Here is a 17360-nt window from a genome sequence, read left to right on the forward strand (position 1 = left end):
ATGCACAGGCAAGCAGTGGGCATGATGAGTGGAATCGCTAAGGCTGTCAAGGGAATGAGGAATGAATAGGCTTATGGAAATAGAGTTCAGATTCACAGTTTGGGGGGAGGGCCCAGGAGTGATAATCCCATCTGCTGGGTTAGCCTACTTAAGTCTGTACTTAAGGAGCTGGCCCACAGATCCATGACTGAGAGCAATCAAACTTGGAGCAGCCAAGCTTCATAGACCCTTGGAGATAAAAGCTCATTTTAATAACAGTGGCTTATGATTCAGGGAATGCTAATGGGCACACCTTCTGAATCAGGCTTCACTGGTGAGCTCCTTGCCTTTGTACTTTATTCCACGCCCTCTGTTCCAGGGTCTTCAGGATGCTGTGACGATGCCAAGGTGGGTATGAAATGACCTTTGAAGTTTGAATCACATATTTCAAAATAAGGAGGATTGTATCCACATCTGCAGAAAGTAGTTTTGGTCTCAGGGTGGTAAAAAAAAGGCAGTAAATGGCTAGTGAGTTTCCCAAGTACCAAAAAGGCCCATTTTCACAGTACCATTTGTGCCCCAAGAAGGATGCAGATATTGAGCAATAAGCATGTCTACAACTGCTCAACACCAGAGTCTTCTCTTCATCTGGGAATGTTGTGATCCCTCCAAATTACTAGTTATTTTTTATACTTCCGTGTATGTGTTGGTGACAGGGGAAAGCACACATGTTGAGGTCAGAGTGCAACTTGTAAGAATCAGAATGTGTGCATACAAAAAAGAAAAAGGAAGAAGGAAAACAGATAATGTCCAGAGAGTAAGCTTTGGACACCCCAGTGGTTAGAAGTCAGCAGGAGAATGGTGGACTGTGGTGACAGTACCCTAGCAACTGCCTTTCTGCAGGAGGGTAAGGCAGAACACACAGCCTGGGTTTCAAACAGGGTTTTTTTTTTTTTTTTTTTTTTTTTTTTTTTTTCTCTCTTTTTTTTTTTCTTTCTGGTTTTCTGATAGAGTGAAGCTCTGGACCGCTCTGTAGACCAGGCTGGCCTCAAACTCAAAAGCTTTCTTGGAATTTGCACTGTATGGGCTGGAGAGATGACTCAGATGTTAAGAGCACTGGCTGCTCTTCCAGAAGTCCTGAGTTCAATTCCCAGCAACCACATGATGGCTCACAACAATCCGTAACGAGATCTGGTGCCCTCTTCTGGCCTGCAGGGAATTTGCGCTGTAGACCAGGCAGGTCTCAAAACTCAGAGATCTGCCTCCCTCTGCCTCCTGAGTGAAGTTGTTGTTGTTTTTCCTTACTCTTTGGGTGCCTACCACCCAGCTTCCAAATAAATACAGAGAAACTTATTATTTCTTAGGAAAGCCAGTCTTAGCTTGGCTTGTTTCAAGACAGTTTTTCTTAAATTATCTCATTTACCTTCTGCCTCTGGACTTTTATCTTTCTCTGTTCTATATACCCTTCTTTACATCTTTCTCTGTAGCTGGCCATGTGGCTGGGTAGCTGACCCTGACGCCCTCCTCTCTCCTTTTCTTGCTCCTCCATCTCTCTTCCCAGATTTCTCATATTTATTCTCTCCGCCTGACTGCCCCACCCATTTCTCTCTCCTACCTCCCTATTGGCCATTCAGTTTCTTTGTATACCAATCAGGTGTTTTGGGTAGGCATAGTAACATAGCATCACAGAGTTAAACACATGCAAAATAAAAGAATGCTACACAAGCCGTGGTAGCACACGCCCTTAGTCCCAGTACTTGGGAGGCAGAGGCAGACAGATCTCTGGGAGTTCAAGGCCAGCTTGGTCTACTGAGCTAACTCTAAGACAGCCTCCAAAGCTACAGAGAAACACCGTCTTAGAGAAAAAAAATGCATCACAAAACAAATATTCTACAGCATAAACAAATGTAACAAACACATCTTCAACTAATATTTCACAACACCTAAGTACTGGGATTAAAGGTGTGTATCACTACCACCCAGCTTCAAAGAGGTTTTATGACTGGCTCAGTCCATTCTTCCACTCGAGGCGTGGGTTTTGACCTTTATACTCCTGCCCTCAATTCCTTCTTTCTAAAGCAGGCAGGTCTTGAGTGATGCCACGATACCCATCTGGGTGCTTACTGCCCTCAATTTGTCACACATAATTTCCACAGAGTAGTTGTTTCTTTAGCTGAATTAAGCTACCCACACCTTGATTAGCTCAGGTTTTGGGTGACAGGAACCCAAGGATGAAACAGACTACACTGATTAGCACTGAGCAAATTATTTAACTCCTCTAAGCTTCAGTTCCTAGAAATCAAACTACATGCTTCACAGGCACAGTATTAACCAGGTCTGCAGATACCACATGGTAAATGCTTTTCCAAACTATTACACTAAAACTCATTATTTATATACCAGTAACACTCAGGAGGCAGAGGCTGGCAGATCTCTGAGTTCAAGGTCAGCTTGGTCTACAAAGTGAGCCACAGAACAGCCAAGTCTACGTATGAAGAACCTGTCTTAAAACAAAACAAACAAAACAAAAACAAACAAAAAAATCAAACTGTGACACACACATACATAACCAGCAGTCTTGCAGAAAATCCCCAGCAGGTCCTCTCAAGGACAAATGAGCCATATGCATAAAGGAAGTCTTGGCAGCTCAAGAAAGGCTTTGTTGTTAGGTTTGAGATAGGGTTTTGCTACCTAAGCCAGTCTGGCAACCCTCTGGTGTCTGAAATATTTACAGGCAAGTACCACCATGTCTATCTGTTTTCCTTTTAGCAGTTTATTACAGTGTACTTGGGTTTCCTTAGGCAGTCTCACTATATAGCTTTGATGAGCCTGGCCTCAAATTTGCAGTTATCCTCAGGCTCCAGTGTGGTGATATAGGCACATACCACCATAGCACGCTGTGCTATTTCTTTATCCTACTAATGTAGCAACTAAACCCCAAGGAGTCCGTCTTAAAGTCACTGAGACTATCTGTTACTGCCATGGCTACAGCTGTAGCCATGAAAAAAAAATCAGTAAAATAATTGGAAACTGAATGACAAAAAGCTGTTTAATGCCTGATAGACAAAGTCAAGCTCACAAAGAAATTTCCTTGAGTTTAATAAAGATGCTAAAAATGTTACTTTTCAAGTATTTTTTCCTTTTTTTACAAAGTTCTGTACATAAAAATAAATATACAGAAGCAAACCCCATCAACTGTTTACATCAGTAATCCTCACTGGTGGGCTCACCATTTATAAGGAAGACATCATTCAACGCATCCTGTCACAGAGACTGTCCTATCAGCAAGGACTTCTACCCCAAAAGATCATCACTAGGCCTCCTTTAGAAAGTCTGCTGAACAGCAAGAGGCCTTCACCTACCAACTAGCAAGAAGCCATGAAATTAATGGCTGTTTCATCTCTAAATAGAGTGTGGACCTAATGGCAATGTCTATATCTCATACTAACCAAAGCCCTTAAAATACAGATAGTTAAGAATGTAAATAAGCCCACCTCTCCCTTGGCTAGTCACTGTGAAAGTGTGCGTAAGGCAATTGAGTTGAGGGTTAAGGGTTCATCTTGCTAATGTCAAGTGACACTAACAAGAGTCTTAGCTTCATCCACCAGATGATGGGCCCCTGCGTCCAGGTCTCCAGGAGCAGGTTCCACCCCCTTCACCAGTCAGAGGGTTATAACCTGGAATTGAAAAGGAAACAAAACCATTTTGATGGCTGGAGATAAGGAAACATTTTATATTAAAACTATAGCTACAAATCTAGCATGTAAATCCCTGCAAAGATATAGATTCCATCTTCATGGCCATTTCCAAGGGACTTTAGCCATTATATAAAAAAAGTAAGGTGGAGATAGCTATGGTGCAGCCTTTAATCCCCGTACTTGAGAGGCATGCAAAACAGTCAGAAATTACCCAAGATAGCCTGATCTAATTATACGAAGCCTTCAATTCTAAGTGGAACAGCTCTGAGGGGAAAGGCTTCCCCAGTGGAAGTGTTTCAGCTCTGAGATGAAAGGTTTCCTGTGTAGAAATGCTGTGTCTCTAAGGGGAAAGGCATCTTTGGCAGTCGGAAGCCAAGGAACAGTACAAAGTCACACCACACAACAAACCTCACACAAGAGATTTATTGGGAGAGACACAGAATGTGGCTGCCTCTGCTCAGATAAAAAAAAGCAGTACAGAACTGAGCATGAGGCAAGTTTATACAGGATTTCTTGGGGAGGAGTTTTTCAGGGTAGGGACTGGTGAGATTTCAAGCCCTGAGCTTGGCTTGAGCCCAGGGATTGGTGGATTTCATGCTCAGGGACTGGAGGGTTTGGGTAGGTTTTCAAACATGTAAATGGGTTTGAACCTTTTACCCTATACTAATCATAGTGCTTAAAAGAAAGCACACATTTAAATACAGGCTTTTGAAGCTGCAGAAAATGGACTTTTAAAAACAATTAAATGGCCAGATGTGGGGGTTTACACTTTTAGTTCAACTCAGGAGGTTGAAGACCTTGCATAAGGCCAGCTTTGGCTACACTGTGGTTTCTAAAACAGCCTAGGCTAGAATTTGAGACCTTGTCTCAAAAACAAAACAAAAGCAAAGCAGAACATTTTAAAAGGGTGTGATGGTCTAGTCCTGTGATCTCAGTCCTTGGGAAGAGGCAGCAAGAGTATCAAGGGGTCAAGGTCACCCTTGGCAACATACTCAGATGGAGGCCAGCCGCCTAGGCCTTAAGACTTTGTCTCAAAAATGAACAAAAACCAAACCAAACAACTAGAATGGAAATTTCCACTTCTAGTAGTCAGAACTGGGTCACCTACATCCTTTTTCCATGTCTCCCTCCCACACCAGATCCTCACAGCCAATATGGATAACTGGGTCTTTGCCGAATGCTCCAGGCTCGAGTCAGCCTTATATGGGTCGGTTCTGCTCTTTGCTCACCATGAAATCTCACCCTGAGTCAGTTTCCTCATTTGCAAAGCCAGGCTGTTTAGGCTGGCTCTAGCTCAGGACTACTGGACAGCACAACAAACCATGTACAAACTGAAGTGTGCCAGGTGAGCCCTGATGAGAGTAATTAGCTCTGGAGGGGAACAGATGAAATACATAACACTAATGTTCCATTGCCTCAGACTCAGCCTGAATCACAAAAGATTGCGAACTTCACTGTTCATGCGTCCCATCTTCTCAAGATATGTGAAATCCCTCAGGGACAAAATGACGACATGCTGCTATGGTGTCACCCAGAGTGTCTAGTCATGTTAACACAGAAAAAGGCTGAGTGAACATCTGTCTATATCTTGAGGAAGTTAATCATAGGAAATAGGGCAGCACTGTTAACCAGACAGACACAGAATGTCTCTAGACACTGCTCTGTCAGACAGACTGCTCTCATCCTGGTTCTCCTTTCCTGTCACAGTGCTATCTCAGGAACAGGAAAGAACACCGCATCCAAGCACAATCATCCTAATTGCTCAGTGAACAGCCACAGAGAACTCTCAATCTGCCTGCCTTATCTCTACAGTCCTCAACTTGGGGACATAGAAACAGAGAGACTTTTTTTTCACTATGCAGACTAGGCTGGTCTCCTCCTGGACAATCTTGCTTCAGCTGCCCAAGTACGAGGATTACAAGTATACGTTCCATGCTCAGTGGGGAAAAAGGACCTGAGCAAGAACAAGGACAAGAGCGCAAACCTCCGTGCATAAAGCCAGGCATAGTGACACTCACACTTGTAAGCTCAGTGTTTGTTTGTTTGTTTGTTTAGGTTAGAGATAGGACTGCTGAGGCTTCCCAGCTGCCAAAATAGCTCCAGGACAAGGGAGAGACCTTGTCTCAGGGAATAAGGTGGAAATTATAGAACAAGACACCTAACACCCTCTGGCCTCTATGTACGAGCATGGACGCATGCACTGGCATAGTGAAGCTCGCACACACCACATATACACACAAAGTACAGATAAAAAGACAATAGATCTTGTAAGTGTTAACATTTCTAAATGTTTCACATTGCCAGGTTCTTACCACCTCCCCGCAAAGGCTTTTTATCAGATTTTCTTTTGGGGGTGACAGATGAAGTAGAAGGCCCGGGACCATCTTCTTCCTGTTTGAACATACACAAGTTTAAGAAATCAATATATTCTACTCAGGGCTAGGGATATAGCTCAATATGCCATGCTTGGGTTCAATTTACAAAACCACAAAACCAGTCCAAGCCCCATCATTCTACACTGCTAATTGCCATCAATTCCAGTTACCTGTGGCCTTCCTGTGTTTCTTCTGTAACTTCTGCCTTCCTGCATGCTGTCCCACATCTCAATCTTCTGCCTCCTTTTCTCTTCTTCAAGCTAAGAAAGAATCACACACACAAGGAAACACAGATAGGAAACACTCATAAGCTCCTACTGTTCTCAAAGAAAATGCTCATTGAGAATTTTTAATTCAAACATCTTTAAAAACACTTCTTCACTTTTATTTATTCCTTGAATAATAATAATAATAATAATAATAATAATAATAATAATAATAATAATAATAAAGTGGCTGTGTAAGGCTGGGCATTATGGTACACACCTGTAACCCTGGCACTCAGGAAGATGAGAGAAGACTAAATTTGAAGCCAGCCCGGCCTACACAGTGAGACCCTATCTCATAAAACCTTTATTAAAAAGTATGGAAGGGGCTGGAGAGATGACTCAGCAGTTAAGAGCACTGACTTCTCGTCCAGAGGACCTGATTTCAATCCCCAGTACCCACATGACAACCCATAACTGCAACTCCAGTTCCAGGGGATCTGGCATCCCCACCCATACCTGCAGCAAAACACCAATGCATATAAAATAAAAACAAAGTTTTAAAAAAGTATGAAAAAAGAAACAATGGTTCCATTATTTCAACCCACCCTTATCAGTCCATTCTGGCAATGCAGAAGAAATGACCTGGAATGGGTGTGTGTGGCTGGCAGCCCTGTTTTATCACCTGACTGTGCCACTTAGTCCTTCTGCCTCGGGCACTGGATCATAGGACAACAGGCTGCCAAGTGCATTAGAAAGTTAAGCACTATGGGAACATAAGGGAAATGAATCACCTCAGAAAAAAATCACACTTAGCAATGAGTGCCTGAGAAACCTGTGGTAGGTGTGGACCCAACACATGTGGTAGGTATGGACCCAACACATGTGGACCTAACACAAGCAGAAGGTATTTGCTTCTGCTTCCTATTCCATCAACAGTAGCCTTTTTTTTTTTTTTTTTTTTTCAAGCAGCCAAGCATTGTAGTGAGCATGCATATTAGGAGCATGCAATCTCTCTATTTCCAAAGGAATTCAAACCCAATGCAGTCCATTCTGATCCTACTAAATAGTGATATCATAGGGACGTGTGATGAGATGCATTAAAAGCACATATTCTGCAAATTTCTCCATGGTATGCACATCTCTTGTCAAACCTGTCCCTTCAAGCTTCCAGCGCTTGTAAGTACAGGAAATTCAGAAAGAACCACTTAACATAAAGGTTGCTTTATACTTTTAGTTACATCAAGAACATCTAACTGAGCTGGGCATGGTGGTGCATACCTGTAATCCCACAATCCCCAGCTTTAGGGAGGCAGAGGTAGACTACTAGGCTAGCCAGGGCTTCATGAGAACCTATGCCTCAAAAAAACCAACAAAAGAATGTCTGATCCATCATAGCAAAATCAAAAACAAAGTGGGGTGGAGAGTGGGGTTTAGTGAGATGGCTCAGCAGGCAAAATGCTTGCTGAACAAGCAAACAAGCTTAATGACCTATTTGAGCCCCAGAACTCGGAGTGGAAGAAGAGAGTGACTACTATATGTTGTCCTCTAATATCCAACTGCACACCATGGCATGGACATGCCTGCACTCACACACAAATAATAATTTAAAAAATCCAAAATGAATATATATATAGCAGATATATTCAAGCATTACCTTTAAGAGATCTAAGCTAACCATAAGCCAGAAAGATATGAGGGGCATTTGAAAAAACATGCACATACTAATGCCATTTCTATTCAAAGAGAACCATTCAATATGCTCATAAAATATTGGATAAAATCTATCTGCAAAAATACCTAAAAAAAAATTTAACATTACATGGGATATTTAGGCAGTAGGTAAGGAGTAGGGACAGTGGAGACTTAATTTCCATAGAACAAACTTCTATACCACAGGTTTTTAATTATTAACTTTAAAATCAGGCTGGTGAAGATGGGCAACTAACTTACATAAATATTGAAGGCTGCTATTGGAACAAGTGCCTTAGGAGGCAGGATGTATGTTTATGTCTTATTATGTCCTTTCCTTCTGGGTCCCAGCCAAGCTGGGATGACCAGACCCAAAGGGATGGCCAGGCAAAAATATGAGAAGCTGCCAACTGTGGCAGAAAGGCATGTGCCTCAGTGGCACAACGGAGACTAAAAACTCTTTGAGACCAAATTCTCTGGTGCCTCAAAGCTGGTAGAGGGTTCTTTTTGTGGAGATGAGACAGGCTCTGAAAACTTCTGGACTGAAACTGGAAAGCAGTTGTTTCGATGACAGATCAGCTGAATGCTGGTGTGCAAATACGATCTGAATGAACTTGGTCTCCAGCTGATGGCAATGTTTGCGAATGCAGTGGAATCTTTAGGAGGGGCAGCCTTGCTGGAGGAAGTATGCTCTTGGAGGTGGATTCTGAGGTTTTATAGCCTGGCTCCGTTTCCTGTCCTCTCTGCTTATGTGAGGATGAAATGTCATCAGTCTGCTTTCTGACTGCCAGGCTGGCCTCATGCTCCTGCTGTCATGACAGACTGTATCCTCCCCCAGGGACTGTACACCAAAATAAACCCTTTCTCCCCAGTTGCTTTTGTCATTCCATCATAGCAACAGAAGTAACTAATACAGCAGTCTTACTCCCACTAGGACCAGTCCAACCCACCTGACTGCTCAAAGAAATCCTTGGTTCTTCCTTCACCTTCCTTCCTACCTTCCCTCCCATGAAAACCCATGACTTAAAAAAATAAAAAAATAAATAAAAAATTCCCATCTTCTAGTTCACACCTCCAATACAATCATCGTCTAAGCCTTATGCTGTGTTTTCTTGCTTTCCTGAAACCCACTGCAGTGTGCTTCATCATCCCTAAACCAGGTCACATGCAATACACAGCTTCAAACAAAGCTAAATGTGGAACTTGTGATCCCAGCACTTGGGAGGTAGGCAGGCTGGTATCTATGCTGGCTCCAATGGCATGTGACCCGGGCACACAATTTTGGTGAGTAATACTGTTATAAGGAAACACTTGCAGGCAAGACAGAAAGAAAAGATATTTCTTTCTTCAAGAGTATTTATCCCTTGACAGTTCAAAACCGTGCAAATACTGACCTACAGTAAACTAAAGGAAATTAATTCTTGATATCCACCCAAAGACATGCATTCACTCACCCACAAACACCATCCTCATGTTCTGTCTTTCACTGTAGCGATGTATTCACACATCTGTTCCTAACTAGCATATTTTGTTCTATACCACCAATGTTGACATGGTAGACTCCAAAATGCATTTTGAATTGAATGAGACACAACCCTGCTCTATATAAGCTTGCAAATAACAGTAAATATATTTTATGGACTGTTATCACTAAGCCTTGAACAATTTAAAATGAACTTCTTCTAGGTAAAAGCAGTACCTAGAGAAAATCAGGGGTAGAGGTGTAGATTGGTGACAGAGACCTTGCCTAGCATGCTCAAGGCCCTGAAAAAACAGAAAAGAAAAAACCCAACCCACATTTATTAAGTCAACCCACTTCATACCTGTCTTAGCTTTTCCTTATGTTTTTCAACTTGGGCATTTAGATCTTCCTGCATTCTCAAACGAGCAGCTGCTAGAGCCTCTTGTCGCTTAACAACAACATCAGGTTCTAAAACAGCAGGGAAAAAATTAGGTATGGCTCCATATGAACTAGCCTATAAATATAGAGGTTCAAAGGTCAGAAAATCACCACAAAATATATCCTTGCATACTCATAGTAGAGCAATAAGTGCTCCGAAGACCACCAGAACAAGATTCTACTATGCAATGTGGCCATCTCTTTTGCACCTGATCTCTAGGTTGACCAGCAGTCCACAAAGCAAAGCTGAAGGCTTTTGCATCTTATCTATCACTTGATTAGCCCAGGTCTACAAAAAGAGGTGTAAGATCCTGTTCCAACAAAGAAAAGTCCTTCACTAGCATTATGAACATGAATGCCCCAGTTTAACTTACTTTTGGTTGAGATGGGGGTCTCATGTGACCTCAATTAGCCTCAAACTCACTATGTAGCACAAAATGACTTAAAACTCCCGATCCTCCTGCCTCTACCACCCAGTGTGGGAGAACAAAAGTTTGCCACTATACCTACTTTTATTTGGTACTGGAGACTAAACCCCAGGCCTTGTGTATACTAGTCAAGCACTCTACCAACTGGAGTCACAGCTCCAGCCCCAGCTTACTTTAAAAAGAAAACAAGATTTTTTTTTTTTTTTTTTTTTTTTTGAGATAGGGTCTCACTATGCAGCCCTGGCTGGTCTAGAACTCTCTTTGTAGACTGGGCTCAAATTCATACAGACCAGCCTACCTCTGCCTCTTGAGTGCTGGGACTAACAGTGTGTGCCCCATAACTGTTATTCAACATTGGCGCCTAGGACATGGAAAGGCTCTCTCCCTGTCCTTTTTCCCCTCCGAGGCCCTCTGGCGGGCTCGTGGCAAGACAAGGGGACCCTGACATGCTGGTCAACAACCCACACTCCAGCTCACCGGTTTGCTGGGACTCTACATCCAACACCGGACCCTATTCGGTAAGGCTACACCCTTCCAGTAGGCGTAACCATGTCTCCCTGAACCCGGAAGATGTTCTTCTGGTGTTCTTGGAGGTGGGGGAGCACCTAGCCATGATCTTCACAGTCACACTGACCCCCTTTGCTGACAATTGCTCCTGGCTTATTTCTCATGGGTGGCCCCATCAGCAGCTCTTTGCTCCCTTGGTGGCTAGCCACTGTGGGACTGTTGGGTTCTTCTGTTTTCTTTTCGTTCTTCGGGATAGCTGAATCCCTATTCAAACCCAGGGTCTATCGGGCTGAGAGCCCCCTCAGCACCCCCACGAGCTGATGAGCATTCGGGAGAGGGGCTTTTGCCAGTTTTTGACTTTTTCACCCATGGGAAATAAACCAATGAAGGAGATAAACCCATCCACTCCACTGGGATGTCTTCTAGAAAACTTAAAACCCTTACACCTCATGCCATTTGTTAAGGCATCCAGACTCACTTATCTCAGTATCAAAAAATGGCCTAGGTATTCCTTAGAGAACCAGTTTCACTGGCCCTGAAACGGGACTCTAGACCCCGAAGTTTTGCGGGATTTATCTAACTTCTGTCAGCAAACCGGAAGATGGAAGGAGTTACCCTATGTACAGGCCTTTTTCTATCTATCTGCTAAACACTCTCTCTCTCTCTGTCTCCTCTTCGGTTGGCTGACAATCCAACCCCATCATCCCCCCCTCTTCCTGTCAATAAGCTACACATGGGTTGTTCATCCATAGTTTCCTTTCTTTACATCCACAGCTGCAGCGAAAAAGAATAACAATACCTGTAACAGGAAAAATAAAAGGACCCAGAGACTGATATTGGGGTTCAAACTTCAACCTGAAGATCAGAAAAGCAAAGCAGCCAGGCACTAGCTTTTACTATACTGAAAGGTGATCCTGGATCCACCAAATCTCAGATTGTAACCTCTCCTCTCCTCAGTGTGCCTGAAGAATCATGAGACTTCAATGTCTCTCCATCCTCAGTTTGGCTGGAGAACGAATGCCTGATATTGACCCTATTCCTGTCTTATATAACTCCCTAATGCTGGGATCATCTTTGTGTGAGCTGTTTCTCTTTAGGACTGACTGGATCAATCTTGTGTAGATCTGAGTAGCCTTGGACTCACAGAGATCCGTCTACCTCTTAATCCTGAGTCCTGGGATTAAAAGTGTGTACTACCATCTCCTTCTGGCTGCTGGGATTAAAGGTGTGTATCAGCACTGCCTGACCTCTATAGCTTGTAGCTCACTTTGCTTTCTGAATCCTCAGGGAAGCTTTAATAAGTCATAAATAATATATCACCACACATACCCAACCCTAGTTTACATTTGTTTTTGTTTTTCGAGACAGGGTTTCTCTGTGTAGCTTTGGAGCCTATCCTGGCACTCGCTCTGGAGACCAGGCTGGCCTCAAACTCACAGAGATCCGCCTGCCTCTACCTCCCTAGTGCAGGGATTAAAGGCGTATGCCACCAATGCCCGGCCCCTAGCTTATATTTTTATCTAGCTGTAAATCAAGGCTTTCTTCCCTAATCTCAGTACTATAGTAATTCAAGATGAATGGTGATCTGTATTTTAGTTATATTGCAACATAAAATACAACACTTCTTTTGGACACACCCACAGAAGTAGCTTCTAGCTAAATTGGCCGCCCTTTGAGGTTTTTTTGTTTGTTTGTTTGTTTTAAACAACCAAATGAAAGGTTTCAGTGAAAAATCAAAATGAAGTGAATGCAAAATCCTAATGCCGAGTTTCTGGTCACTCACAATAATTCCAGAGGTTCCTTAATGGATGTAGCTAGAGCACAAAGAAACAGTTAGGTTTTCATTTTAATCCTCTCTAAAATTAAGAGTCACTAAACAGGATGTGCACTGAGTGTGCTACACATTACCGGGAAATCTTTATCTCAATAAATCTTTCAAACTCAAAGCCATAAACTGTTGCCACACACATAAGTAAGCTACAGGTGCCTTCATTTCTATCACATGACACTAACCCAGAACAGCCTCAGCTTGGTCCAGCTGCCTCTGCCTCAACGCCCTCAGTCGGACTGCAAGTTTCTGGATGACAATGTAGAGAAAGATGCAGCTGAAGAGGATGTACCAGCCGTAGCTGGCCAGCAGGGAGCCCACTGGGAAAAAAAGAAACAAACCAGTTTCAAAAACGGAAAATGGCATTTTTCAATAATACTCAACAATGATAAATCATAGCTCCTGCCTCCATAACCTGCACAACTAGCTGAGGAAATGGACTCCTAAGTAGTTACTATCTGGGCGAGGAATGGAAAGATTTCGGAATCGCTGGGCACACAAACTTCTCATCCACCAGGGCACTCGGGAGTAGCCTGGAAGGTGCAGGGCAGGGCAGCTGGGTTCGGAAGGACTAGGGGGACAGGTCTATCAGATTCAGGAAATCAAAGACCATCCAGACTCCGGGAGCTACACTCTGTAAAGGAGACAGCAGTGGTTAGGGTTGTGCGGAGCGAAACGCCGGCCGGAGGACTCCAGTCACTGCAAAAGGAAGGTGTTAAAGGCTCTAGCTAACGAAGTCCGCGAGCGCCCGCCCAGCCAGGGCGACTTCGAGGAAGCAGCGCTCCGGCCTAGCCCGCTGTCCCCGCCTGCCCACGGCGATAACGCCAAGCCTCCTGGAGGCCGACCCACCGAGCATGGCGGCTCCCGCCGCACGCCCCGCCGCCCCTCACCTGTGACGTGTAGGAATCTTAGGCCCTCGGTCTCCAGCGCAGGGCGCGCGGACAGAGGTTCCTCGGCGTGCTCCATGGCTGCGGGCTGCCAGCTGCCAACGACTCGCCCGCCGCGCTTCTCAGCTCGCAGCTTCCGGTTCGGCCCTATGTACACGTGGCGCTCACGGCCGCCGCGATCCTGGCCTATCGTGGCTCGACCTGTCTCGACGCTCGACCAATCACTGGGTGGGTGTGACTGGAGGGGCGGGGCTAGAGGACGCCCAGGCGGAAGCACGTCTGACTTTTAGGGGAGGAGCTCCAAACTCAGCTCAGCGCGGATAACCGATCTTGCGCTGATTGCCTACCAACCTTGTGCTTGATGCTGATTGGATACCAAGGACCAAGAGATTTAGAGCCTCTTGGGGATGAGATTTGCATCCCGCCCTTGTCACGGGGCCACTGAGGGTTGCAGCAAAGGTCCCCTCCACAAACTTGAAGAAAGCGACCTTAATACTCCAACTGACCCCAAATTATTTCTGAGGAACCACAATCCCACAAGGGATTAATGTAGTAGTGATTCCAACATGCTTAGACTCTAACTATGTGTCACATTACCAGTTTTTGTAATGCTGCCCAGCAACATATTAGGAAAGCAATAAAGGAGATTGCTAGAAGTTGAAATGGAACTGATGGAATCGAATTTCCAAAGTCTTAGGTTAATAGGATTAATAAGGCAACAACTGACAGGAGGTGGTGGCACATGCCTTTAATCCCAGCACTCAGGAGGCAGAGCAGGCAGATCTCTGTGAGTCAGAGGCGGGCCAGGTCTACAGTGCTAGTTCCAGGACAATCAAAGCTACACAGAGAAACCCTGTCTCAAGAAAGGAAGGAAGGAAGGGAGGGAGGGAGGGAGGAAGGAAGGGAGAGAGTAATAACTTTATCTAAGGTGTTTAAAAGCTGGACCTTTGGGAAATTATATGAGGTCAGTATGGAGTTCTCCAGGAAAAAGGAGACCAGGTTTATATGCACTCTCCTATGACATGACACAGCCAAAGGGCCCTGGCAGAATTTATATCATATTTTGAGGACTTTGAATCTCCAAAATGTCATTGCTTCATAAAATTAATCTGTCAAGTACCTTACTACAGTAATAAACTAATGCAGTGATTCCTATGGAAGGACTAGTGTTCATGGGACAGAGAGAAAAGCCTGAAATTGCTTTGCATTATCAGCCACTTTGAAAATGGACTTTACAAATCAGAAAATTGATGACTGGATATTATCAGTTAAGATATGAAGCTAGTCATCAATTTGTTGAATTAGTTTTATATTCTCAATAGTTTCCTCTTAGTGGTAAAAAAAATGACCACTGTGTGTAAAAATTTGGGGTGTTGATCATTGAGCCCCCTATGATCTACTTCTGAGCTAAACCCCAGTTTGAACCATCACTCTTTGCTTAAGGTGATTTTTCACTTGCTTAGGCTTTGTCATACAAATGCAAGGGAAACATCTGGTTAAGAGTGAGGAGGTTGCTTAATTTGCCTGTTTACCCAGTCCATTAATATCTGTAGTCATGATGATGAAATAAGTAGTAACATTTAGTTTCATTAGGGGAGGTAGAAAAAAATAAAAAAAAAAAAAAAACCCACCACCAACAAAATGCCAGGCATTGGTGATGCATGCCTTTAATCTCAGCACTCCGGAGGCAGAGGCAGGTGGATCTCTAAGTTCAAAGCCAGCCTGATCTATGGAGTGAGTTCCAGGAGAACCAGGGCAATACGGAGAAACCCTGTCTCAAAAAACAAACAGATGGTGGGGTGGATATGATCAAAGTACATGATACACATATATGAAACTGTCATAGTGAAATCTTTTCCACTTGGGATTTTGTAATATAAAATAGAAACTAGCAACAATTCATAAAGATAATGAATTAAAAATATACAAATTAGGAATGTATCTCAGTTTGGTTAAGTGCTTCCTTGCCTAGCATGTACAAAGTCTTGGGTTTAAAGCCCTGAACTGCACAAACTGAGTATAGTGGCAAATGCTTCTAATCCCAGCATTTGTGAGGCAGAGGTAAAAGAATCAGGAGTAAGGTCATCTTTGGTGTCATAGGAAGCCCACACTGGGCAATGTAAGACTGCTTCAAAAATCAAAACCATGGGAAATAGAGGCAGGTGGATCTCCATGAGTTCCAGTCAAGCCAGGGCTATATAGTTAGCCCTTCTCAAAAACCACAAAGCCAAATAAACAAACAACCCCCCCCCCCAATATAGCTTTGTTACTCTTGGGAACCACAGTGTGCATTTTGAATTGAGTGCATTGATTCTAAGCTTTTATTCCAGTTCCCTTACATCTCAGGTGTGTTGCTTTTGTCCCTTTCATCAAATGGTAGCTGTCTAGAACCCCACTTAATCCAGCACTTATATAGCTCAGGTGTTACTCGAAAAAATAGCACAACGGTGGATAGTAACAACTCCCACTACTGGTTATGTAGACTAAATACCTAGCTTTTTAACTTCTCAGTCCTGGTACTTCTTATAGTCAATTCCTTTAGGGTTAGGTAAATTTCCCCATCCACTGCATTTAGCCAGGTAGATTGCTTTGGTTAATGGCAACTAAGCAGAAGTGTTATCAGTTCTGAGTAGTTTAGCTAGTTGTCCAAGGAGAATTAGGCATAGAAAGCTAGCTACTCTAGTTGATCACAATGTCGCAAGATCTGCACAAGACTGGGCTCCTCAACATCCTACCACTGAGAGGGAGAGATGCTAATAGGGGCCTACCTGACCCCCTAGGGCTTCACTAATTAATGGCGGAGTAAGAAACATTTTCTTCAGTGGTGTAGCTATTGGTTAGGTGCCTATGTTCCCATAACCAACTCTAACTCACTAAGTCCAACACACAAAAAAGAAGTGGCTAACTTGGAAGAGGGAAATAATCCTAAGGACAAAGGAAGGTAACAGGTGTGTGTGTGTGTATGATTAAAATACATTATATACATGTATCGAAACCCATTGTTATATACAATTAATATAAGGCAATAAAAAACATTAAAAATAAAGAGCAGAGTCAAATATGCAAACCTGTAGATCATGTGGCAGTAGTGCTGGCATACTGCCAAAACTTGCTATTTTACAAGATAAGAAGCAACTACATAGGACTAAGGGTATGAGAAGCTTAAGAGCTCAGAGAAGGCAATAAAATGGCAGTTCTGTTCAAACATAAATCAGGCTCAGCCTCTTTCTGTGGACACTCTTTAAAAGAAGTGTCTTGCCTGCATATGCCTATACCATACACCTGCAGTGCTCATGGAGGCCAGAAGAGGGTGTTGGATCCCTGGAATTGTTCCAGAAGATTGTGAACTGCAGTGCTGGTGCTGAGAATCAAACCCAAGTCATTTTGAGAGCATCAAGTCTTCTAAAACACCACACACACACACACACACACACACACACACACACACACACACACACACACACTATGGAGATCAGTTCTATCATGTGGATCCAGTGATCAAGCTTCAGGTTAATCATTAATCAAGACTTATAATCATATCCATTAATTCAATTAGGTCAAGCCTCAAGACCAGGTCATTTACCAATTATATAGAAATGCTAGAGGAATAAATAATATTCAAGATCAGGTGTGGTGACACACCTGTAGTCTTAGCTGCTGGGAGGTGGTGGTGGTAGGATTAGGAGTTCCAGGCCAGTTTCAGCTCTGTGGCTAGTTGAAAGCCAGCCTGGGCTACGTGAGACATCATCTCAAATCAGTATCTTAACATAGTTCCACAGACCCATTCTTGCAGGTGTGGCATGACTATCAGTTGCTATACATTTCTGCTGTAACATGGACACTAGTAGCCTGAATGAAAC

General features: G+C 43.5%; 1 protein-coding gene across 1 annotated transcript; it reads right to left on the minus strand.

Moving 5' to 3' along the window:
- Positions 1–2742: 2742 nt before the first annotated feature.
- Selenos (selenoprotein S) lies at positions 2743–13643 on the minus strand. Its single transcript, NM_001256848.1, has 6 exons — positions 13504–13643; positions 12799–12933; positions 9774–9880; positions 6223–6312; positions 5990–6068; positions 2743–3656 (listed from the first exon to the last, which is right to left on the minus strand). Exons 1-6 carry the CDS (start codon positions 13577–13579, stop codon positions 3571–3573), a joined length of 573 nt encoding a protein of 190 aa, NP_001243777.1. The 5' UTR covers positions 13580–13643; the 3' UTR covers positions 2743–3570.
- Positions 13644–17360: the final 3717 nt, after the last annotated feature.

Source organism: Cricetulus griseus, chromosome 3 (genome assembly GCF_003668045.3).
Source record: "Cricetulus griseus strain 17A/GY chromosome 3, alternate assembly CriGri-PICRH-1.0, whole genome shotgun sequence".
NCBI classification, from domain to species: Eukaryota; Metazoa; Chordata; class Mammalia; order Rodentia; family Cricetidae; genus Cricetulus; species Cricetulus griseus.